Genomic DNA, 20,597 nt, shown 5'->3' on the forward strand with positions numbered 1-20,597 from the left:
CCGATGAGAAAAACTCATAATTCACATTTCATATTTTTTAAATAGCTAATAGAATCACCATGACAGTTCATTCTATGTGTTTCCCTTGGAGTTATTACACGGAGTCCACAATGTGCTTTCCCACCCAAAATAATTAAGAGCTGGGAGAGTACGGGTGGCAGGGAAATGGATTGGAAAGGGTTAACACTAAAGAATGTAGCCCTCCAGGTTTTAGGTTTGTCTTCTACATGACATTGGTGGAGGGAGGAGTATTAAAACTAGTAGTTAGTCAAAAAGAGGAACATTCAGAAAAAAATCATTCTTGGAACTATTGGGGTAAGTGATTTGGATTTGTTATTATATTACTGTTAAAGGGATTTAGGATTACAGTTAGTTTTTTTTACAGACAGTACAGTGGAGTTTTACATCTGGCTTCTTTGATTGTAAGCTCTTATGGACAAAGTCCTTTCTTTTGTCTCATTGTAGATCTGTATTTGTTTTCATTACTATATATATATATGCATTATAACCATGCTGACTATCTTTTCAATGCCTATACCATGTATGTCATTTTCTTCTTCTTTAACGCTTTAATAAAGAAAGTATTTACAATATATATATATATTCACTTTATGTGTGTTGCTTCCTCTTATTACATTTCCTGCAAAATATGTCAGCGATATATAAAAAAAATGTTATGATTATTATAGGGCAAAAACTATACTATAAGTAGATGTTTTGCAATGCAAAAATGTTATGTAGAAGAATGTGTTTGCGTCTTTCATGATATTTTCATGCACCTGCCGTTCAGGAGCGTAGCTTGGCTTTTCTTCACCTGGGGTGACGATTCCGTTTGGCACCTTCCCCCCTTCCTCCCCCCAAGTATTAAGCTTTGGGAATGCCAACCATTCGATATATATATATATATTTTTATTTTAAATCTTTCAGTAATACAATTAAAAAAAACCCAGTACTGACGTCACAGTAATTAGGTATTAATGGGTTGGAGTCCAAGTGCTGAAATCTCCCATTGATTGCTAAAAGCGAAGAGGCAGTAACATGCATCTGAGTGCTGTGCTCTTTTCTCTTTTTTGTTCCTGCTTTGTGGGGGTGTGTGAAATCAATAGGAATAGGAAGTCTATGGAGTAGGTACACTGCTGGCAGATCACAGATAAATGGACACAGCTCTCATATTCTATATATATATATCCAGCGGCATAGCTAAAGGCTCATAGGCCCCGGGGGCAAAAGTTTATCTTGGGGCCCCCAACTTTTAACACAGAGGTGCAGGTTGGGGCTTGATCCTAGGGCAGCACCTGAGCTTCCCCGGTTTTTAACCTCTCATCCTACTAATTTGTATCTGGTCTTTGTTGCTGGGACTCCTAAAGCATTACCCTAGAAGTAGTCTTGGTTAAGATGCAGCTCGTGCACTTGGTCAGGTTTTTCATAATGCGATACTGAAGGAAGAAGAAGGGATGTAGTCATAGAACAGAGCCGAAGTTAGGGCAAGCAGAATACTTTTACAATGTACATTATGCCAAGGGTCAGGGCAGGCAGCAGATAAGGAAAGCATAGTTAAGTAATAGACCAAGGTCAGGACTGGAGAGATCACGAAAGCTGAATTGTTCAGGCACAGATCAAATACCAGGAGATCAGACAGAAACAAATGTGTACCCTCACACAGTATGGAGACTAATTTCTCTGGCACCTGCTGATGGGTGAAGTAGACCAGGATCTGTCAGGATGGGTTGGGGACTGGAAAGATGGTCATTTAAAGGGATGGTGTCATCAGAGCATGACCCTATTATAAAAGTCACATTTTGTGTAAACATATTTTTAAAGAATTTTTGGTGATATTTTTTTTTACTTTTCAGTCACAATCTATATATTTTTTAAAAATCCTAAAATCCTGTATTTTTCAAACTAACCACAGAGCCTAATATTAGTCTGTCACCTCCTGATCTGTAGAGAATACTTTGCAGCAGTCATCTCACTAACATCATAGGCGGGATTACACTAATAGGTAACACCTAGATGCAGGGGCGTACCTAAAGGCTCATGGGGTCCAGGTGCAAAAATTCAGCTGGGCCCTCCCTTCCTCCATCTGTACCTGAACCTATGCCTAAACCATGCTAATTTACATACATGATCTAGCTATTGGCGTAAGCTCAATGGACTACGGAAAAATCTATTGGTAGCCATCTTAGGCTGTTTTCACATGCGAAATGCACAAATTGCACATGAATATGGACCCCATTCTTTTGAATGCGATCATACACATGAGAATTTTTTTCCCCCTGCATCGCACGAAAATATGATGATGTGATGCAAGCTGGTTTTAACACAAAAACCCCATCCGTGGGGACAGCAGACGTTGGCATGTGTGATATGGGGCATAGTTTTACAGCCGATATCTGACTCATAACTGTGTAGTAAGCATGGATCTAGTACCTTGTTTATATAGAAAACTCACTTGTGTTCTTGTATCTATACATTAATTTTGGTTCAGGTGCCGTATATATGTAGTTATCTTGGTCCTGGTGCTGTATCTATGTAGTAAGCTTGGTTATTAGAGATGAGCGAGCACACTCGTCCGAGCTTGATGCTCGTTCGAGCATTAGGGTGCTCGAGATGCTCGTTACCCGAGGCGAGCACCACGCGGTATTCGAGTCAATTACATTTCCTTTGTTTAGCGCCATTTTCTAGTCAATAGACATGCAGGGAAGGCATTACAACTTCCTCCTGTGATGTGCTAGCCCTACCCCACCCCCCTGCAGTGAGTGGCTGGTGACATCAAGTGACCTCCGAGTATTTAAAGTGGTCCCGCCCGCGGCTCGCCTCAGACACACACTGGGAGAGATTAGGGAAAGTGCTGCTGCTGAGATAGGGAAAGTGGTAGTGTAGGATCCTGTCCTCAAGAACCCCAACGGTCCTTCTTAGGGCCACATCTGACCGTGTGTATAACTGTGTGGCTGGCTGGGAGCAGTTTTGCTAAAAAAAATTTTTTTCATCTCGGGCTGTGCAGGCCATTACAGCTATAGCGTTCTCAGTCTGCAGTCTGTAATACAGAGTATAGGGAAAGTGCTTCTGAGATAGGGACAGTGGTAGTGTAGGATCCTGTCTTCAAGAGCCCCAACGGTCCTTCTTAGGGGTACATCTGACCGTGTGCATTTTACTGGGTGGCTGCTGGGAGTTGTAGTGCTCCCATTATACTACTGCGCAGCTAGGCCTGTTTGCAGCCTTCTGTAATTTTTTTTTTCTGGCTGCAGTTTGCGTTAAAATACCACTCTCAGCGTGAAAGTGTACGCCAATAATTCCATACTTATTTATATCGGTCTGTGTCTGCAGTGAGTTAGACGCACAGCTTAGGGCCACCACAGCCACTTCTACAGGGAAAGTGATATACACTATACAGCCTCTATCCTCTGTCCAAAAAAACCCAAAAGCTCCTTTGTTGGGCTACATTTAACCGTGTGCATTTTACTGGGTGGCTGCTGGGAGTTGTAGTGCTTCCATTATACTATTGCGCAGCTAGGCCTGTTTGCAGCCTTCTGTTTTGTTTTTTTTTCCTGGCTGGAGTTTGCGTTAAAATACCGCTCTCAGCGTGAAAGTGGACGCAAATAATTCCATACTTATTTATACCATTCTCTGTCTGCAGTGCATTAAACAGCGGTCTCACCGCTAAACAGTACTGTAATATTACCGGGGCCACTGCAAAGTATTTCAGCTCAGCCGCTGTGCAGAGCGTCTCACAATACCATTTCCGTTGGTGGGGTTGAGATCGCCGCAGTTACCAGCACTATCCACTGGCTTTACAGTCTTCTCCCTCTCCACACAGCCTCTATAATCTACAAGTCTCTGCAAGCAGTAAGTTACCCCTAGGTATCAGCTCAAGATAGCGGGTTACCTTTTTCCTAGTCACAACATAGAGCCTCTGCTATCTACAAGTCTCTGTGTGCGGTGAATTATGGCCCAGTTGTCAGTGCCGGACAGTGAGGTAATTTATTTGGCCCTTGCTCTATTCGTAATCCGCCATGATGAAGAGTAGGGGTAAGGGTCGAGGACGAGGACACGGACGTCCAAGTGAGGGTGTGGGCACAGGCCGAGTTCCTGGTCCAGGTGAATCACAGCCGGCTGCTGCGGGATTAGGAGAGAGGCAAGTTTCTGGGGTACCCAGCTTCATATCACAAATTATGGGTCCACGTGGTTGATCTTCATTACAAACAGAGCAGTGTGAGCAGGTCCTGTCGTGGATGGCATAAAATGCATCCAGCAATGTATTGACCACCCAGTCTTCTACGCAGTCCACTACTCCCGGCTTAGGGACTGCAACTCTGAATCCTCTGGCTGCTGCTCCTCCTTCCTCCCAGCCTCCACACTCCATGAAAATGACATATTCTGATGAGCAAGCAGACTCCCAGGAACTGTTCCTGGGTCCCTGCCATGAGTGGGAAAAAATGGTTCCTCTCTCACCTGAGGAGTTTGTCGTGACCGATGCCCAACCTTTGGAAAGTTCCCGGGGTCTGGGTGATGAGGCTGGGGACTTCTGGCAACTGTCTCAAGAGCTTTCAGTGGGTGAGGAGGACGATGATGATGAGACACAGTTGTCTATCAGTGAGGTAGTAGTAAGGGCAGTAAGTCCGAGGGAGGAGCGCACAGAGGATTCGGAGGAAGAGCAGCTGGATGATGAGGTGACTGACCCCACCTGGTTTGCTAAGCTTACTGAGGACAGGTCTTCAGAGGGGGAGGCAAGTGCAGCAGCAGGACAGATTGGAAGAGGCAGTGGGGTGGCCAAGGGTAGAGGCAGGGCCAGAGCGAAGAATCCCCCAACTGTTTTCCAAAGCACCCCCTCGCGTCAAGCCGCCGTGCAGAGGCCTAGGTGTTCAAAGGTGTGGATGTTTTTCAGTGAGAGCGCGGACGACCGACAAACAGTGGTGTGCAACCTGTGTCGCACCAAGATCAGCCGGGGAGCCACCACTACCAGCCTCACTAGCATGCACAGGCATATGATGGCCAAGCACCCCACAAGGTGGGACGAAGGCCGTTCACCGCCTCCGGGTCACACCACTGCCTCTCCCCCTGTGCCCTAACCTGCCACTCAGATTCAATCCCCCTCTCAGCACACAGGCACGAGCGCCTCCCGGCCTGCACCCACACCCTCACCTCCACTGTCCTCGACCCCATCCAGCAATGTCTCTCAGCGCAGCGTTCAGCTGTCACAAGCACAAGGGTTGGAGCGACAGCGCAAATACGCCACCACGCACCCACACGCACAAGCTTTAAACGTGCACATTGCCAAATCAATCAGTTTGGAGATGCTGCCGTACAGGCTTGTGGAAACGGAGGCTTTCAAAAACATGATGGCAGCGGTTCCACGCTACTCAGTCCCCAGTCGCCACTATTTTTCCCGGTGTGCCGTCCCAGCCCTACACCAGCACGACTCCCGCAACATAAATCGTGCCCTCACCAACGCGGTTACTGGGAAGGTCCACTTAACAACAGACACATGGACAAGTACTGGTGGGCAGGGCCACTATATCTCCCTGACGGCACATTGGGTGAATTTGGTGGAGGCCTGGACTGAGTCAGAGCCTGGGACCGCTCACGTCCTACCCACCCCCAGAATAGCGGGTCCTTCCTCGGTGCTGGTATCTGCGGCGGTCTATGCTTCCTCCTCTAAACCCTCCCCCTCCTCCTCCTCCTACGCAACCCCTACCTCTCAATTAAGAAGTGTGAGCAGCACGACGCCAGCAGTCGGTGTGGCGTGGCAGCACAGCGGTGGGCAAGCGTCAGCAGGCCGTGCTGAAACTACTCAGCTTAGGTGACAAGAGGCACATGGCCCACGAACTGTTGCAGGGTCTGACAGAGCAGGCCGACCTCTGGCTTTCGCTGCTGAGCTTCCAACCGGGCATGGTCGTGTGTGACAACAGCCGTAACCTGGTGGCGGCTCTGCAGCTTGGCAGCCTCACACACGTGCCATGCCTGGCCCACGTTTTCAATCTGGTGGTTCAGTGGTTTCCTAAAAACTACCCTCACTTGTCTGACCTGCTCGGCAAGGTACGCCGTGTCTGCGCCTATTTCCGCAAGTCCACCACGGACGCTGCCACCTTGAGGTCCCTGCAACATCGGTTTAATCTGCCAGAGCACCGACTGCTGTGTGATGTGCCCACACGGTGGAATTCTACGCTGCACATGTTGGCCAGGCTCTATGAGCAGCGTAGAGCAATAGTGAAATACCAACTCCAACATGGGCGGCGTAGTGGTAGTCAGCCTCCCCAATTCTGTACCGAGGAGTGGGCCTGGATGGCATACATCTGCCAGGTCCTCGGAAACTTTGAGGAGTCTACCCAGATGGTGAGCAGCGACGCTGCAATCATTAGCATCACCATTCCTCTGCTATGCCTGCTGAGAAGTTCGCTGCAAAGCATGAAGGCTGACGCTTTGCGTTCTAACAGGAGACGGGGGAAGAGAGTATGTCGCTTGATAGTCAGAGCACCCTCATGTCTATATCTCAGCGTGTTTTGGAGGAGGAGGAGGAGGAGGAGGGGGAGAAGCAGGAGGAGGAGGGGGGAGAGACAGCTGGGCCCACTGCAGAGGGTACCCATGCTACTTGCCTCCCATCTGTTCAGTGTTTATGGCCTGTGGATGAGGAGGAGGAGGATCCGGAAAGTGATCTTCCTAGTGAGGACAGCGATGTGTTGCGTACTGGCACCCTGGCACACATGGCTGACTTCATGTTAGGCTGCCTTTCTCGTGATCCCCGCGGTAGATGCATTCTGGCCAACATGGATAACTGGGTGTACACCCTTCTTGACCCACAGTACAAGGAGAACCTTTACACTCTCATTCCTGAAGAGGAAAGGGGTACGAGAGTGATGCAATACCACAGGGCCCTGGTGGAAAAAAGTGATGCTAAACTTCCCATCTGACAGCGCTAGCAGTAGAAGGCGCAGTTCCGAGGGCCAAGTAGCAGGGGAGGCGCGGAGAACAGGCAGCATGTACAGCACAGGCAGGGGAACACTTCCCAAGGCCTTTGCCAGCTTTATGGCTCTCCAGCAAGATTGCGTCACCACTCCCCAGTCAAGGTTGAGTCGGAGGGAGCACTGTAAAAAGATGGTGAGGGAGTATGTAGCCGATCGTACCACCGTCCTCCGTGACGCTTCTGCTCCATACAGCTATTGGGTGTCAAAGCTGGACACATGACACGAACTTGTGCTGTACGCCCTGGAGGTGCTGGCTTGCCCTGCCGCTAGCGTCTTGTCAGAGAGGGTGTTTAGTGCCGCTGGGGGAATCATAATGGATAACCATACCTGCCTGTCAACTGCCAGTGCCGACATGCTTACACTCATAAAGATGAACAAAGTCTGGATTTCCCCAGACTTCTCTTCTCCACCGGCGGAAAGCAGCTGTACCTAAAGATTATTTTCACTGCAACCGGATAAATAAGCATTCTCTATCACCAGAAAAAAAGGGGGAATCTTTGTCAATCACTCTTGGATATTAGTACTCCTCCTCCTATTCCTCCTCCAGAAACAACGTCATCACGCTGAACTGCCAATTTTTCTGCGGCCCAAAAGGCTCTGCTTACAATTTTTGATACTTTACCAGAAACCAATTTTTTTTCACTGAGCTGCCTCCAGGCTCTGTTGCAAATTAAGAAACAGCGAGCTGTATCTTTAAAAAAAATTTCTGGGTTTCACCTGCCCTCTCGGTTGATAAATTTTTCAGAGGTACACTTGTACTCTTGGTAGACTAATTTTTCTGGCCCTCGCCTATACTGTTATCTAACTAATTTTTCCGGACTTTGCCTACACTAATGGTACACCAATGTTTCAGGGGTTCGCCTATACTCTTACTACTGAAATGTTACAGGGGTCAGCCTATACTTCTACTACATAAATGGTTCTGTGGTCTGCCTATACTGCTGCTACAGAAATGTTACAGGGGTCTGCCTATACTGCTGCTACAGAAATATTACAGGGGTCCTCCTATACTTCTACTACAGAAATGTTACTGGGTCTGCCTATACTGTTACTATAGAAATGTTACTGGGGTCTGCCTGTACTTCTACTACAGAAATGGTACTGGGGTCGGCCTATACTGCTGCTACAGAAATGGTACTGGGGTCTGCTATGCTTCTGCTACAGAAATGTTACAGGGGTCTGCCTATACTGCTGCTACAGAAATGTTACAGGGGTCTGTTTATACTTCTGTTACAGAAATGTTACTGGGGTCTGCCTATACTGTTCCTTCAGAAATGTTAGTGGGATCTGCCTATACTGTTCCTACAGAAATGTTATATGGATCTGCCTATACTGCTGATACAAAAATGTTACAGGGGTCTGCTATACTGCTGCTACAGAAATGTCACAGGGGTCTGCCTATACTTCTACTACAGAAGTGGTACTGGGGTCTGCCTATACTACTGCTACAGAAATGTTACTGGGGTCTGCCTATACCGTTACTACAGAAATGTTACTGAGGTCTGCCTATACTTCTACTACAGAAATGGTACTGGGGTCTGCCTATACTGCTGCTACAGAAATGTTACAGGGGTCTGCCTATACTGCTGCGGCAGAAATGTTACAGGGGTCTGCCTATACTTCTGCTACCGAAATGTTACTGGGGTCTGCCTATACTGTTACTACAGAAATGTTACTGGGGTCTGCCAATACTTCTACTACAGAAATGGTACTGGGGTCTGTCTATTCTGCTGCTACAGAAATGTTACAGGGGTCTGCTTATACCTTTGCTACTTGAATGTTACAGGGGTCTGTTTATGCTATGGGTGCACACAAACTTTCCATCGCGGTGTTTTACCTATATGGCCCAAAAACACTGACTGACTAGGGCAGTGATGGTGAACCTTTTAGAGACCGAGTGCCCAAACTGCAACCTAAAATGCACTTATTTATCGCAAAGTGACAACATGCAGGGGCGGGGCTTATCACGTCCTATGATTTTACCCCTGTCGTTCTAAAAAGGACAGAGCCGCTTCAAAATAGACAGTGTCCAGATTTTGACTGCTTTTAGGATGCGGAAATACTGCAGAACGTCCTCAGCGGAAATTTCTGTGGAAAATTCTGCAGCATTTCCGCATCCAAAAAGTAGTCAAAATCTGCACCCTGTCTATTTTGAAACAGCCTTGCCCATTTCCGCCACCTGTAAACATACCCTAGCGTAATAGTGACACCCCCCCAGCAGCCCCAGTGGTAGTAGTGACCCCCACATCACAGCGGCCCCAGCGGTAATAGTGACCCCCACCCCACAGCGGCCCTAGCGGTAATAGTGACCCACCACAGCGATAATAGTGACCCCCACCACACAGCAGCCCCAGCGGTAATAGTGATCCCCACCCAGCAGTAATAGTGACCCCCCAGCGATAATAGTGACCCCCACATCACAGAAGTCCCAGCGTTAATAGTGACCCCCACAGAGGCCCCAGCGGTGAAAGTGACACCCCCCACAGCGGCCCCAGCGGTAATAGTAACCCCCACCCCACAGCGGCCCCAGCGGTAATAGTGACCCCTACCCCACAGTGGCCCCAGAGGTAATAGTAACCCCCCCACCCCACAGCGGCCCCCAGTGCATTAGGGACACCCCCCAGCAGCCCCCAGTGCAGTAGTGACACCCCACAGCGGCCCCCAGTGCAGTAGTGACACCCCACAGCGGCCCCCAGTGCAGTAGTGACACCCCACAGCGGGCCCTTTAGTGCAGTAGTGACACCCCACAACGGCCCTTTAGTGCAGTAGTGACACCCCACAATGCCCCTCCCGAGACACACATACTTACCACCTCCTCCTCCTCCTCCTGGAAGCTCAGCTTCTATTCTGGTCAGCGATAGTCCCGGCATGCATATTAACTTTTTCTTACCCACTTCTGCCTCAATAGGTAATTCCCATCAACTTGATTGCTGAGAATTGCTGATTGCGGCAGAAGTGGGGAAGAAAGAGTTAATGTGCTCCCGGCACACACTCTGACTTCAGTGTGCTGCCGGACGCCTCCCCCCTCCCGGCGGAACCAAGTAGTAGGAGACGTCGGGGCAGAGGGGAGGGGGATTCCAGCTGCACACTGAAGTCAGTGTGTGCTGGGATCAGTGCAGCTAGCAGTGTCGTTTGTGAATGCCGGCAGGGGAGCCGTGGCCCCTGCTGGTATTCACAAGTGGTGAGCGGCCGATGGGGCGCGTGCCAGTAGGGAGTGCTCTGCGTGCTGCCTCTGGCACGTGTGCCATAGGTTCGCCACCACTGGACTAGAGCATGAATTGTGGGCTAAGGCCAACATGTATTTTCTCTCGCATTACCACAGTTATCCGGGGCACAGGTTTGGGCCTAACAAGAGGAGCGATACTGCACACATTAGACGTTCACAGCTGCACTAGCATCGGAGTCCGCTCTATGCCCGCGATTGCTGAGGGTTTGTGCAGAGGCCTATGTCCTCGGCGCAGTGAAAGTCTGCCATGTTTGGGCACTCGGATTTCTTCATGTTTCATGTCTTGGGTTGCCTAGGACCCACCTATGCTGTTGGTGCACACAGACTTCCCATAGCGGTGTTTTACCTGTCTGGCACAAAGTCACTGACTGACTTGGGTAGTGTGCAGAGTGCAGATGGCTTTCCCCTTGCGTTGTCGATGGGGTATCCGGCACCCAAACAGAATGAGTATTGTGTGGACACATGGATTCCCCATTGCTATGTCACTCGCGGCACCTTGGGCCACACAAGATGTTTGCTGGGACCGAGCCTGACCCAGGGCCCGCTCACATACTTCCCACACAGACTGTAGTGGCATTGTGGAGATGTGTAGAAGTACTGGGCTGGCACTTGAGTCCCCTTTATGCCCACGTTTGCGGCTCCTGACAATTTTGCGACTGAGGTGGCACGGGATTGGAATGATGATCGTACGTCAATTTATCATGGATTCTAAACAGCATTGTGGGCTATCGCTCCCCCCTTCCCTTCCAAAGAGGGTCGCTGCCTGGCCCTGCCAACCCTCTCTGCAGTGTGTGCCTCCGGTTCCTCCTCATCGCAGACGCACTTATAAATAGACATGAGGGTGGTGTAGCTATGAAGCCAGCGTGTGGCATGAGGGCAGCTGAAGGCTGCGCAGGGACACTTTGGTGTGCGCTGTGGACGCAGGGTCGTGCGGGGGGGTTGGGCAGCATGTAACCCAGGAGAAGAGGCAGTGGTGTGACTCGCAGGCAGTGATTGTCCTTGGTTGCAGGCAGTGTGGTGCTTAGCTAAGGTGTGCCTTGCTAATGAGGGTTTGTCCGAAGTAAAAATTGTTAGGGGGGGGGGGGGGAGACTCTAGCCCCTATTGTGGCTTAATAGTGGGACCTGGGAGCCTGAGATACAGCCCTGCATGCTGCCCCTTCCCTTTCCGTTTCTGTCGTATTTCCATGACTTTTGGATGTTTTCCAGAGTTTCACAAGTGAAGACCTATGCGGAGCATCGGTCATATACAAAAATGCTCGAGTTGCCCATTGACTTCAATGGGGTTCGTTACTCGAAACGAGCTCTCGAGCATCGCGAAAAGTTTGACTCGAGCAACGAGCACCCGAGCATTTTGGTGCTCGCTCATCATATATATATATATATATATATATATATATATATATATATATATATATATATATAAAAGTGAGATGTGCACATGTGTTCTGTACATTTTTTTGGATGGCCTATGTAGTCTTGTGTTTCTGCCTTTTTCCACTGTCTACTATGTGTATGAGTATGATGTGTATTGCACCTTTACAGCACTGAATGGGTTAGTGTCTGGACTATGTCTGGAAAAGTATCTATTTGTATGTCACGTGACCTAGTTTTATATATGTGGATGCAAGGTGCATGATGTGGTTGAGTTTAGCTTGTGGAGAAAGGAGTCAGTAGTTAGTGAGAGTTGGACAGTGAGTTAGGACTGACGTTGGCCTGTACTTAGATACCTATAGTCTGAGTACAAGAAAATATGGAAGAGGCTGAGTGGATATCCCATTAATGCCACGCCCCTCTTCTCCATCCCCCTCTTTTGATGGAGTACAAGTGGGGTTTGCCCGCCATGTGGTGTAAAGTGAAAATGTTTCAAAGATCCATGGGAGTGGACCAGTAGAGTGTTGGTGGAGTTTCTCAAAAGTCGGTGTCCAGGACCAGGGAACCACAGTTAACTAGGATTGTGTAAGTCACCCTGTTTCTCCCGTGTTTCCTCCCTGTCACTTCATGTGTTCTGAACCCTCACTATTTTGCCGGTGGATGTAAAGAGGGCTGTTGTGAATTGTTTATTCAAGTTTCTTAGTTAACGGCTACAGCAACCGTTCCCAGTTTGGTCTTTTGAATTCTACCCAATGTGTGTATTCCCTGGAGAGATCACATCGGAGAAAGGAATGGTGACATCACGAGTGACAAGAAGGACCAAGGTAATCTATTCGTGGTTTTCCCTGTTTAATATAGTCTGCCCACGCTACTTGGTAGAGCCACCGTGACAAGTGAATTACTCTACCTCCGCTGTCTCCTAGTCTGGGGCCCACTCCTCTGTCAAGTGTTATCTATAAATTAATAAAAATGTGCCCTTTTAATTTATCATAGTCTAGTGTGTTTTTTTATGTAGACACTTTAGTTGTGCTTTACTTTAAAAAATGCCATACCTACAGCATTATTGTATCTTCAAAGAAACATTGCCAATGACCTATAAAAAGTGCTCTAATGATGTAGGTGGATGTGCAGCACAAAATTATGTGTTTTTTGTTCAGATTTTGGTACAGAAATGATTTGATGCAGATTTTACCCTCTGCATTGCATTGGTGAAATCCATGCTGAAGCTCCTCAGCATAAATTAACATGCTGCAGATTTTAAATCTGTACTGTGAATCAATTTATGCTACAGATTTCTTGAAATTTCCTCCCCATTGTTTCTACTGTAAAATACTATAGTCTTTCCGCAGGCAATTCCCCTGCAGTGATCCCCCAGCGTTAGGCCGCCTGCACACGGGCGGAAATCCCGCGGCGGGATTATCTGCGGGATTTCCGCCACTGAAAGCCTGCATAGGAGTGCATTACAATACGCACTCCTATGTAGACGGCCGCGGTTTGGCCGCGCGAAATGTCGCGCGGCAAACAAACCGCGGCATGTCCTATTTTTGTGCGGGGCTCGCAGAGCCTCGCACAGAAACGTCACTCACCCGGCCGCCGGCTCCGGTCTGCGCATGCGCCGGCTGATCGGCAGCCGGCACATGAAAGAGCCGGGGCCGCCAGGCGCGGGTGAGTACGCACTCCTCCCTGCAGGCACTGGGGTCAGGTCCTGCGGCGAGAATTCTCGCCGCCGGATCCGACCCGCCCATCTGCAGGCGGCCTTAATGATATTTTTTATATTGCCACATTGTATTAAAAATAATATCTAGAGAGAGAGTTTGTTTTGTAATAAAATAAAGGTGTGGAAGCACCCAAAGAGACACCTGGCCAAAAGCTGCTTGTATACCATGTGCAAACTCCAGAATAGTTGCTATTAAAGCTGCCAGCTGTAAATTATGTAATAGATAGAACTGGAGCCCTATGAGCCTAGCGCCAACCTAAGCATTAACCCCTTAGAGACCAGCCTATTCTGTACCTTAAAGGGGTTGTCCCGCGCCGAAACGGGTTTGTTTTTTTTTTAAACCCCCCCCCCCGTTCGGCGCGAGACAACCCCGATGCAGGGGTTAAAAAAACCACCCGCACAGCGCTTACCTGAATCCCGGCGGTCCGGCGTCTTCATACTCACCTGCTGAAGATGGCCGCCGGGATCCTCTGTCTTCATGGACCGCAGGGCTTCTGTGCGGTCCATTGCCGATTCCAGCCTCCTGATTGGCTGGAATCGGCACGTGAAGGGGCGGAGCTACACGGAGCCCCATTCAGAAAAGAAGAAGACCCGGACTGCGCAAGCGCGGCTAATTTGGCCATCGGAGGGCGAAAATTAGTCGGCACCATGGAGACGAGGACGCCAGCAACGGAGCAGGTAAGTATAAAACTTTTTATAACTTCTGTATGGCTCATAATTAATGCACAATGTACATTACAAAGTGCATTATTATGGCCATGCAGAAGTGTATAGACCCACTTGCTGCCTCGGGACAACCCCTTTAAGGACCAAACTATTTTTATCATCATGTTGCAAGAGGCATAACTCATTGACATAGCTTGTTTTTTCTGGGACAAGGTGTTTCCTGGCACCACTCTGCAGTACATATAATGCGCTGTATAACTTTTTACATTTTTTTATTACATTTTTTGGGGAAAGAGATGGAAAAAACATCCAGAAACTCCACCATTGTTTTGGGGTTTGGTTTTACAGTTTTGGGCATTCCATAAAAATAACATGATACGTTTCTTATCTGAATCAGAGCCATTACTTATTCTAAGTCCCATAACATTTTTATTTTTCCAGTTACCGAGCTCTATGAGGTCTTGTTTTTTGTGTGAAGACTTGTAGTTTTTATTGGTACCATTCTGTGGTACATGTAACTTTTGGATTGCTTTTTATTGCGTTTTTTTAAAAGCAAGCAAAAGGAAAATAGCAATTCTGGCATTGCTTTTTTAAACTATTTTTACAGCATTCACTATATGCAATACATAATAGCATATTTTCATTGTTTGGGTTGCTATGAACATTGTAATACTTATTATGTGCTGCTGTTTAAAATCCTTTTTGATATTTTATCAATTTAAAATGTTTTTTTGCGGAAAGAAATGCAAACTGTTTTAATTCGATTTTATTTCTTTAAATAAAACTTTATTGAACTTTTTTTTAACACTATTTTCTAGCATGTGAAGAGGACTTGGAGATGTGATTGTTCAATCATTCGAATAATGCAGTGTATTACTTATGTAGTGCATTCTGCTAAGCATATGACAGAAACCTATTAGACTCTGCCGGAAGAGGGGCCTAATAGGCTAAGTTGCATGACAGACATGGAAGTCTTTATTAGGCTTCTGCCTGCCATGAGAACCCATTGGTATCTTGCAATCGTATTGTGAGGTGCCAATGGGTTACAGGAGGAGGCCCCTTCCCTTGTCATCTGCTTGCATGCTGCATTTGCTATTGATTGTGACATGTAAGGGGTTAGGCTGCCAGAATTTGAGGTTTCTCCTCTCCTGGTGGTTAGAGCAGGATCCTGGCTGTCAGTTGTCGGCCAAGCCACTGCCTCAAAAAGATGTATGTGCATGTTTAAAGCCCATTAGTTAGGACAGTAAAAAGGCATTTTGCATTTTTTAATGGGTTAACAGTCATTTTAGGCCTTATGCACACGGCAGTGACAGGCTCCGCGAGCAGAATACCGCAGCAGAGTTCGCCACGGCGCCCCCCTAAATATCCCATACTTACCTTTTGATCCGGCACGCATGTGCAGTAGAGCGCATGACGTGCCAGCAGTGTCATATGACGCGACGGCGGTGTCACATGTCCGGCCGGCTGCATCATACGATGCAGCGGGCGGTGGGCGCGGCGTGTATTTACGCTATACTTCCACTGTGCTACAGTGGAAGTATAGCGTGACGAGCGGCTTCCATTGACTACAATGGAAGCCGTCCGCGCGTATACCCACAGCAAATAGGACATACTGCGGGTAAAATAGAACCTAATTACGCGGAAATCCGGCCATGTGCATTAGGCCTTACTGCTATAGGGCTCATTTCACAAACACACTTTTTGTTTTGTAACAAAACAAAAAACACTTGCTTCTTTTTCCTTGTACATACAAACTACATAGAGATGTTGTACTTGGTTAGCTTTGAACCTATGACTCCATCACGGCAAGGCAAGAGTGTCAACCACTGAGCCACCATGCTTCTTCTTTCTTCCTCCTCCTTCTTCCTTTTGCTTTTACTTCAAAATGTGTTTTTAAGCTGATATTTCCAATACAAACTGAAAAATGTATCTGACAATATTTGTGTACATGTATGTGCATCAAAGGGTTGTGCCTTATTCCCAGTTTTTTGGTCTACACCATTCTGTGCTATATACATCCACCTACTGGTTGTACATTTTATGAGTTTGCTGTATCATGCTTACGCCACTCTTGCCATGCCATCATCAATAAATCGAACTAGGAAAAGGTTAAACCCATTCCTACCACACCTACCTCTATTGTGATAGTTCCACTCCATTTTCTTTAACTTTCATCTATTTTTGGCAGCTTTTAACTCTCACTCTACAAGGAAGATTTTGGTAGACTGCAGAATTCATAGGAGGGCATTCATAAAACCTTTTATTGCAGTTGCTGACATAAAAGTGTAGCAAATTGAGGATTTGCATAAAAAAAACAACATTTGGTAACAATGGATTCTATCCTCTGTGTATTTTGTTGCCGGAATCATATAGTTAAATGAATCGCTAAACCAAATTTTTTTCAGATTTGTAAATAATTCAGCTTTATTTGATTTTGAGACTTTTAACATGTCAGACCAATATATGCACAAATCTGGCGCACAGAAGAGAAAATTACAAGCTGAATCAAAAGACTGTCAGCTCATGACAAAACTTTTTAAGCAAGAAATGTCACAGAGCAGGAACCTAATCCCAGAAAGTCCAATTTAACTTAAATTTAGATGACGCCCCTGAAACAAAAATAAATGAAAATGAAGATGTCAGGTCATTATTTTTTCGGAAAGGAGCTATTTAGGCTTGATGATCTAACTGACAATGCATCAACTTCTACTGCAATATCTACTACTGTTTCAACTTCCAGTAACATAAAATATGATGATCAAGGGACATGGATGGCCATTAGATGTCACAGCAGGATCTGGAATTTAAAAATGTCCTGACTTATCTGAAGGATCTCTCCCAGATATGGAGGTTCTAAAAATTCTAGATCTCTTAGGCTGGGTTCACACAGGACGGATTAGCCGCGTAAATGTCGCGGTTTTACCATCGCGGTTTTGCCGCAACCTTGCCGCATCTGCGGCAAATCCGCATGCAATGTCCAAATGTAGACGCGGTTTTCACCGCATATTTTTCAGCGGTTCTACCGCCGGCAAATCCACAGGACCTTTGCTGTGGAAAAAAAACGCAGCAGTTCTTTTTTGAGAGGCGCGGTTTTAGTTGCAGATTTGCTTGCGTATTTTACTAGGTGCAGATTCTAAAAAAAAACCTTTCCTGTGAGGTCATCGTTCCCGCCCATTTCTGCACAGGGTAGGAAGAGCCTTGTATTTGTGGCCATTTTGTCTTGAGCTTTTACCAGACATGGAGCCTGCAAGAACAATCCGGCTGAGGCGCGCGTACCGCCGCACACTGATTGCGCTAATGCTCTTCATGCACGGAGAAGAATCAGAAAAGGTGAGCAGTGTTTTTATGGACAGTGTGTGCTTTGTTTCCTTGTTGTTTCTTAGATGCATTGTGGACTATAGTTCGATTGCTGCCATGTTCTTTAATTCCTGCTAATATTCTTTTACAGACTGATCGTGCTTCCCGGTGTCGGAGGCGCTATTGGGTGCATCCCCTACTCCAAGAGAGGGGGACGAAGGGCCATTTCGCGAGCCTGTACCAAGATTTGAAAAAGTAAGTGAAGTGTAGCATGGGAATAGGATTGAGATTGCGCAAATAATTTATATTTATTTTAGCCCGCTATCCCTTTCTCTCTCTCTCTGCAGCCATCCGGAGAAGTTCGTAGCCTTCTGCAGGCTGCCTATGGAGGCCTTTGAGCACCTTCTGGAGCTGGTGCGCCGGGATCTTACGTACCAGGATACACAGATGAGGAAGGCGATCACTGCAGAAGAAAGGCTGCTCATCACCCTTCGGTAAGTAACCTTTGTTATCCTGTCACAGTTGTTTTATCTGTAATTTATTTTGAAACTGTAATTTTTTTAAATTTGTTTTTTGCATTTTTGCCCAATACATATTTTTTTTCTCATGCGATGCTGTGATTGCTCCGGCAGTAGGACGTAATGCAATCGCATAACGTCACACTGCTTTTGGACAGCTTGGCTATCGAGCACCCCTTTCATTAGCAACACGGCCATAATGACACGTGCACGGCATCCCCGAACTCACTGGTCGGGTGGGTGTTTGGTTGCCCGTGCGTGACCCCTGAACACCATTCGTGGTATGTAAATGCCGCTGTCAGAATTGCTAGTGGCATTTAAAGGGTTAACCCTTTTCAATCGATTTATTTTTTCTCACCCATTCTCCCCAGCTCCAAATAAATTGGTGCTGGGGAGAATGGGTGAAAAAAATACATTTTCCCTGCACCCTCCTGAACTGACAGAGTTCAGGAGGGTGCAGGCAGGGAACTGCTTACCTGTCCGGCGTCTTCCGCATTCTCCTTCTGCCTCCTGGCTCGGCGATGATGTGACTGCTGGGGCCTGGTGGCACCTGGCGGTCACATGATGGCCGGGAGACTGAAGGAGAATGCGGTAAGGTAACAGCGGCGGACACATGATCGCCAGCCGGCCGGAATCTTTATGCATTGCATAGCGCTAATTGAGCGTTATGTAATGTGTAAAGGAGAAGGCAGAAATGGTTGAAAACCCTTTCTGCATTCTCTAGGGGGGTCCTCGATGAGGATCAGTGCAGGAATGCATGTGCACCCGATGTGTCTGATGAACGGGTGCAGATGCACTGCACTCTCGGGCCTGCCACCACATCGCAGCTGTGAAGGGAAATTATGATGTCTGGGCAGGCCTGACAATGGATTGGAAAGGGTTAATAGCCGCCATTGGCCCAGCGGCCGTGTGTCTTAGTTCTAACCACCTTACGCCCTTGCTGCGTGGAGTGAGACAGCGCTGTTAGCTGCCAAGATGCACGTTCTGCAACTGCTGGACATAGCTTTACTTTTGTGACGCCACAAAGGGGTTCATCCAGCGGAAGACAAACTCCATTGTTTAATTCGCAGGCGACGTTGGTGAAAATGTTTTTCGTTTTCGGGTTCTCATCTGGTAGCTTTCGGAGAGGCCGGTTGAACTGTTCATTGTCTTCGGCATTCTCTCTTCTGGCACATAACACAGCAATCATCATCTTGTGGCTGGTTGACTTCCGAAACAAATTGGCAGAAGACAGATTGTTGAACTAAACCATACCAGCAATCTTGGGCAACCATTGTAGCACATCGCAAGTCAACGGACCCTTGTTATGTTCCTGAGTGTGGCAGGAACATGTTTGCATTTTCTCATTCTCTCTCCCCTATGTTGTGGATGGGGAGAATGGAATTCTGAACCATGTGTGGCGTTTAAAGTGAAAATGTAACCTCCCCCATGGCTACCTCTGCAATGTTAATGTTTTTTTATTCACATGAATTATAATGTGTTCTCTTATAAATTTCGTGTTGAGCTCAATATCTGAATACTTAATTGTTTGAAGGGTTGACGTAATGCAAGTCTTCATTATGTACTAACTTTTGTTTCTCTTCTCTGCTTCTTTTCAGATTCTTGGCCACAGGAGAGAGCTATGCATCCCTGCATCTCCAATTTCGTGTTGGTAAATCTACCATCACCGAAATTGTGAGGTGCACATGCAGCGCCATCAGGCAGAAGTTGCAGCCCATCGTGATGCCTTCAACTACCGAGGACACTAGGCAACGTGTTGCAGCAGGCTTTCAAGCTGTTGCCAAATTTCCTAACTGCATAGGCGCGGTCGACGGCAAACATGTGCGTGTGCTTCAGCCAGCTCACTCAGGCTCCAAATTTTATAACTATAAAAAGTTTTTTTCAATTGTACTGATGGAGGTGGCTGATGCACATAGCAAATTTGTTTGCATCGACGTCGGCGCCTATGGCAGCACAGGAGATTCTCGGGTGCTGCGAACTTCACAGATTGGGATGCAAATTCTCCGAGATGGCGTCACGCTCCCAGCCCCACAACCTTTCCCGGGAACCACACATCCAGTCCCCTTTGTGATGGTATCCGATGAGGCTTTCCCGTTGTTGCCAAACCTGTTGCGCCCATACCCACGAAGAGGACTGAATGCCCGGAAAAGGATTTTTAATTATCGGCTGAGCCAGGCACGTCGCATGGTTGAGTGTGCCTTCGGGATCATGGTTAGTCAGTGGAGAGTTCTAGGGACTACCCTTATGGTAGACCCTACCACAGTTGATGACCTTGTCAAGGCATGTTGTGTTCTTCACAACTACCTCCGGGACTATCGCCCCGAGGTAGATTTCGAAGAACGCGATCCTGCCTTTGACACGGTCATCAACTGGGGGGCAGGTCGCACGCCTGCTAACGCAATGCAGGTACGAGAACTCTTCACTGACTATTTCCTTAGTCACGAAGACACCGTGCCATGGCAGTTCTCCTGTGTCAGTGGTGTGCAGCCCTAAAACTGCAGTGTGACCCTCCCCCAGCGCCCAGCCCCAAAAGGACGCAGAAAACACATATGGCATAAAGTGCGTTTATTCAAGACTCAGCAAAGGCGGTCCATGAAGAACTTTCAGACCGGTCACTCAAGTTTACAAAATTGTTATAAAAAAGGTTGCACAATAAAATGTTAATATATTTAACGAAAAACATTACTCTTCATTTTTTGTCGTTGCACAAAATACGTGAACTTTATGTTAAATGGAGACAATTGTTAGGCTATGTTGGTTTTTAATAAGTAGCATAATGAACATTGCAGGTGTATAGGTTTTGAAATGTTAACTGCTTAAATGCTTCAAAAGGGTAACGA

General features: G+C 47.2%; 2 protein-coding genes across 4 annotated transcripts in view; both read left to right on the forward strand.

Moving 5' to 3' along the window:
• The first annotated feature begins 220 nt into the window (after positions 1-220).
• The window catches only part of LOC136621631 (flavin-containing monooxygenase 5-like), a 105,947-nt gene continuing 85,570 nt past the window's right edge, over positions 221-20,597 (forward strand). For both annotated transcript variants that reach the window (XM_066597262.1, XM_066597263.1), the window contains exon 1: positions 221-315. The gene's annotated coding sequence lies outside the window, so the exon portion shown is untranslated. The remainder of the gene's footprint in view (positions 316-20,597) is intronic.
• LOC136621634 (uncharacterized) lies at positions 14,489-20,431 on the forward strand. Of its 2 annotated transcripts, XM_066597266.1 has the most exons (4): positions 14,489-17,272; positions 17,391-17,494; positions 17,587-17,733; positions 19,356-20,431. In XM_066597266.1, the coding sequence occupies exons 1-4, from the start codon at positions 17,180-17,182 to the stop codon at positions 20,248-20,250; spliced, it is 1,239 nt and encodes a 412-aa protein (XP_066453363.1). In that variant the 5' UTR covers positions 14,489-17,179; the 3' UTR covers positions 20,251-20,431. The 2 variants fall into 2 exon arrangements, with proteins under 2 accessions (XP_066453363.1, XP_066453364.1); XM_066597267.1 differs by having other exon boundaries at positions 14,489-17,494; positions 17,597-17,733.

Source organism: Eleutherodactylus coqui, chromosome 3 (assembly GCF_035609145.1).
Source record: "Eleutherodactylus coqui strain aEleCoq1 chromosome 3, aEleCoq1.hap1, whole genome shotgun sequence".
NCBI lineage: Eukaryota > Metazoa > Chordata > Amphibia > Anura > Eleutherodactylidae > Eleutherodactylus > Eleutherodactylus coqui.

Coding starts and splice junctions, on each gene's coding strand:
- LOC136621634 (XM_066597266.1), top strand. CDS start 17,180: ATGGAGCCTGCAAGAACAATCCGGCTGAGGCGCGCGTACCGCCGCACA. Junction 17,273..17,390: donor ACGGAGAAGAATCAGAAAAG/GTGAGCAGTGTT, acceptor ATTCTTTTACAG/ACTGATCGTGCTTCCCGGTG. Junction 17,495..17,586: donor CTGTACCAAGATTTGAAAAA/GTAAGTGAAGTG, acceptor CTCTCTCTGCAG/CCATCCGGAGAAGTTCGTAG.